This window comes from Limulus polyphemus, unplaced genomic scaffold, assembly GCF_000517525.1.
Source record: "Limulus polyphemus unplaced genomic scaffold, Limulus_polyphemus-2.1.2 Scaffold386, whole genome shotgun sequence".
Taxonomy (NCBI): Eukaryota; Metazoa; Arthropoda; class Merostomata; order Xiphosura; family Limulidae; genus Limulus; species Limulus polyphemus.
Window position 1 is genome coordinate 355,115 of NW_013665996.1, and position 4,986 is coordinate 360,100.

General features: G+C 33.1%; 1 protein-coding gene across 2 annotated transcripts; it reads left to right on the forward strand.

The window, feature by feature from the left end:
• The first annotated feature begins 2,465 nt into the window (after positions 1 to 2,465).
• On the forward strand, positions 2,466 to 4,691 carry LOC106457885 (ADP-ribosylation factor-like protein 4A). Of its 2 annotated transcripts, none has more exons than XM_022383947.1 (2): positions 2,466 to 2,734; positions 3,032 to 4,691. In XM_022383947.1, the coding sequence occupies exon 2, from the start codon at positions 3,337 to 3,339 to the stop codon at positions 3,937 to 3,939; it is 603 nt and encodes a 200-aa protein (XP_022239655.1). In that variant the 5' UTR covers positions 2,466 to 2,734; positions 3,032 to 3,336; the 3' UTR covers positions 3,940 to 4,691. The 2 variants fall into 2 exon arrangements, with proteins under 2 accessions (XP_022239655.1, XP_022239656.1); XM_022383948.1 differs by having other exon boundaries at positions 2,466 to 2,691.
• The last annotated feature ends 295 nt before the right edge of the window (positions 4,692 to 4,986 follow it).

Genomic DNA, 4,986 nt, shown 5'->3' on the forward strand with positions numbered 1-4,986 from the left:
CCTAACAAACTGTTTTTATTAAGTAATAATTAACTCGTTCTCCCACTTTTCACTATAATATAAAAGACATATATAACTGGGTGTGCAATTAAAAAAAACATCAGTATTAAAAAACTTACTTGTTTAATGAGATGATATTACCTAAGCGGACCCCCAGGGGTCTGGGGACCCCAGGTTGGGAACCACTGGACTAGAGGGAAAGCAGGTAGTTTGCAGCACCTACTGACAACTCTTGTGTTAGTCTTAGCTCGCTGAGAATTTACCATTACTCTTAACCCATTGACTGCTGATTCACCGTATAGGGCACGGTCCGTCTCCAGCAGTTGAATGTGAGTGTGCCGTATACGGTGTACGGCTAGCACATTTAATATTTAGAGCAGCCACAGTCAATGGATTAAAACGTACTCACTGTCACAACGCACGGAGCGCGTTTTCGCGACAACGAGACGTGAAGTATGAAGTCTCGGATTCACATTCTGTGCACGCTACCCATCAGACCACGCTTGAGCCAATTGTTTTCCAGATAAAATACATTTAGTCTGGTGACATCTATTATGATTTTCTTTTTGAAAGGATCTGTTTTAGTCATAATTATAAATCATAATTTGTTATCCTTGTACTGTACCTTTCAAACTTATCATCATTATGTTGAAACATATTTTTTTTTAATATTGCATTAGGAAATTCAATCTCCGACTGTACACATTTTGATTTCTAGATTAAATTTTCTTAGAAAAAATAATAAAATACAAAATCACTTAATAAAATCTGGATTTTTTTCATCGTGGGCTCTGAATTTTACAGTTCTTGTAAGCGGTGTTATGGTTTTAATGCTTTGTTTCCAGAGTTCCGCTGTATAATTATATTTTAGAATATTTTAGCAATTTCACTAAACAACGTATATAAACATAATGTCTACACATATCTACAACATATTAATCACACTTGAAACAGCTTGAATTCACTTATTATTAATACATCAAAACTTGACGAAAGTCAATAATTGTCCACTGAAACAACGGACGAGATTTGAGAGAAATCACTACAATTAAAGCGATAGTTGATACTACACGAGAACACCTTCTCGACACACGCAGATTGACTATTCCAGTTTTCGTTTTTAGATCAACAGTTAGTTATTGTCCTCACTCCTTATGAGCTTTTAATTTCAGTCAGCGAGAAAAAGAAGAACTTTACCATTTAAATTCAAATAAGAAATATGTAAAATAAACAAATATAGATAATTCCGAAGTTTCCCGCCTGTTTCAATTGTATCTGTCATCTTTGTAAATTATGCAAACTTCATCACATAAAAAAACAAACTTAGTTTTCATTTTTAAATTCTTTAATTATCGATATCTTGCCACATACTGACGTAAGTTATTTTTTCAGGATATTTTATTAAACCAAAAAATATTGATTAAGGCATATATGTTCTTGTCTTTACAAAAATTTGATATTTGACAACTTTACAAAATGATGATTTTAAGACTGTGCTTTAGTCCTTTTTCTTTCACTTCATGTTTACGAAATCGAATATTACTTATACTCATGAGAGGTTATTTTCATGAATAGTTATGGTTTAATTTAATTTAATTATAATTCTACTCATTGCACCAACCAATGATAAGATATGGAGCAACTACTTTTACCATTTTAATGATGGTGTTTTGTAGTTTCTAGATTGTTGAACATTGTTGATGATCAGGATTTTAAAAATGGAGATCTTAATATAAGTACACCATTGATATTATTATTGCAGCCTTCTTAAAAAATTAAAAATACGTTTAAGAGATAAACTGCTTTATCTGTTGGCGTCTGAATATTTTTGTTTATTCTAGTAATCAAACCTGACATTGAGAATATCTGAATTTACATAGAAACAGTATTAAAATGTAGCTGTTAAGAAGTACATATAGCAAATATTTCAGCGGCTTCTTGTTTTGAACGGTTTTATTAATTTGATTTATTTGGCAAATGCTATACATTCTTATAACCGTTCTTCAGGCTTTGTTTTTCGAAAGATTGAAAAAATTGTCTATATCAATAACAAATAATACATGAACATTGTATAATGTATGTACATTTGTTGTCTTAAATTGGTATGATAATACGCGTATATAAAACAATGTACGTGTAACTAATGTCATAAGTTCGTAAAATGATGTACATAATATAATATGTGTATTTGATGTCTTAAATTGGTAAAGTAATGCATGCATATAATATAATATATTTGTAACTGTTATTTTAACTTGGTATGATAATATGTGTATACGATGCCGAATATGTGCCTATAAAATGTGTTAATTTTAAAATAATACACATTGATTGATGCACTGTGTGTGTACATAATGTTTGAATCTAATACATAGAACTACTGATTAATATCATATTACATATATATGGTTATAATATTATTCTCACTGTTAAGTCTGATAAAGAAATCGATATAACACCATTCATTTTATGTAATTGAAGGTGCAATAAGAAACGTAAGTTGTAGTCCGAAGTTCATGAGCCCCACGTGGGGGTGACGTCACAGTTTGTAGCAGGCACGACTGGTAGTGACGCTAGTCACGAATGGGAGGCACGTAGAACGAAGTTTATGAACTTGAGAAGTAGTGTCAGGTGGCTTGTTTAAGTAATCACAGCGATCTACAAGGGAATGTTTCGTGTGGACCTGGGACAGTAAGCATTACCAGCGTGGTTTATTTTAACAGGATCTGTAGTTGTGAGTGGAAGTTATCTTATCGTTATAACCGTTTAAAATATAATACAATGATAAGGACTAGTACTAGCTATTGATGCTAACAAACAGTGATTATGGTTACCTAAAGTTGCAGGTACTGGCCGAGTTTATCGGTTGGACCATTTAAACTACGTGCATACTGAGTCGATTGAACTGAAAGTAACTGTACTGTTAAATGAAAAAAGAAATTTTTCTATGTAGTAAGTTGCTAGGAAAGTTTTTAGTTGTTGTTTCCTTTAGTTTTGCTTGAATATTACCAATTATTTTTTGTATATTTAGGATTGGAAAGAATATTTCTAGTTACTTGTTTTGGCGTATATTGAAACCTTGACAGTGAGAAAATGTGACATTCTTATGTATGGTTTATGCTCTGAAGACGCTCAAGGTCCTTTGAAAACTTTTGCTTCTGTATTGTCTTTTATATTTTGTTCTCTTCAAAGCAGAAGGTAATTGTATATCTCACTTATTAGTTTGTGAGATTTACCACCGGAAGTTTAGAAATGCTTGGACTAGAGACTTTCTAAGTGTGACTGAAACTAGCTAGTTGCTCCAGTAGCTGAGGTCCTGCCGACATCAAGTTTCCAATGGGCGCTTCTGTGGGGAAGGGAGTCTCTATTTTGGACAGCCTTCCCCCGAATCAGTCTCTTCACGTGGTGATGCTTGGTCTGGATTCGGCAGGAAAAACAACAGCTTTGTACCGGCTTAAGTTTGATCAGTACTTGAATACGGTTCCAACAATAGGTTTCAATTGTGAAAAAATCAAAGGGACAACCGGGAAAGCTAAAGGGACAAGTTTCATGATCTGGGACGTTGGCGGACAGGATAAATTAAGGCCTCTGTGGCGATCATATACACGATGTACAGATGGTATTGTTTTCGTTCTGGACAGCGTCGATGTGGAGAGAATGGAGGAAGCAAGAATGGAACTTTTACGGACTGCTAGGTGCCCAGAAAACTCGGGAGTGCCTATCTTGGTGCTGGCTAACAAGCAGGACCTTCCTGGAGCAAAAAGTCCCCAGGATATCGAAAAACAACTTGCTTTGAAAGATCTAGGATCAAATCACTTGTGGTACGTTCAGCCAGCGTGTGCGATAATTGGAGAAGGACTGGATCAAGGGCTTGAGGTTTTGCACGACATGATAATTAAACGTCGTAGAATAATCAAACAATCAAAAAAGAAAAGATAGGAGTGGTATGAAACTTTAAAACTGTTTTACTTTAGAAAAACAACTTAAAATGTGAACGTTTTAAAAACAGGTGTATAGAATTTATTTAATCAAAGAAATTCTAGACATTTGGTGCAATTGATCTCCAAGTCAAAACGTTGTTTCAAGTGAGACAAGTAATAACATAATAACTGGAATAATTATCAAATACTTGTTACTGAAATACGTAGTGCTCATGCTAGTGTTGCAATATTTTACAGTTTACTGCCAGTGCTGGAAAATGTTAACACTCAGTGTTTCAACATGTTCGTTTACTATTAACATATTACATTTAACTGTCAGAACTTGAATGTGCTACAGCTTACTGTCAATTTTATAAAACTTGTGAAAAAGCTCACTGAAAACATTCTAGAAATGAACAAATTGTGTTGTTTTTTTCCACTGATGGTTCGTTATTTGTGTAATGATTGTTAACAACAATGTTTATCTTATACAAAATCTTTTATAGATAAACAAATTACTATGATATTTTTGATACCCAGAAATACAAAAGGCCAGTCTATTTCTATCACATTGCTATATGAGAACAAGAAGCATCATGAATTGTAATATGTAATGAACGATTTTAATATTTTTTCTACTTGTGCAATACGAAAGTAAAAAAGAAAAAAAAGCAAGCTCACGTGAATTTTTTAAATGATTTTTATATACTTCTTTGTTTCGGCATGTAATTATTAGATGTAACGATAATTAAATAATTTATAGATACTTTGTATTGTTTCTGGTGTGACTTCACTGTGGTCTTTACACCTAGTCCAGTTTTCCATATACTTCATTCTTCCGATTATCGAGTTAATTAGGTGAAAATACAAAGCATAGTGTTTATATGACAACTAATAATGACGCAGTAAAAAATACATGATCAGTCTTATTGTGACTTATTGTAAATGAATTGGATAAAATTGACAATAATTACAACTCACTTTCATCTATTTCCACCATAATAGTCGTTGTTCACAAAAACTGATGATATAAATAGCGCCTAGACCACTACTATGTGTGTCGTAT

Coding starts and splice junctions, on each gene's coding strand:
- LOC106457885 (XM_022383947.1), top strand. CDS start 3,337: ATGGGCGCTTCTGTGGGGAAGGGAGTCTCTATTTTGGACAGCCTTCCC.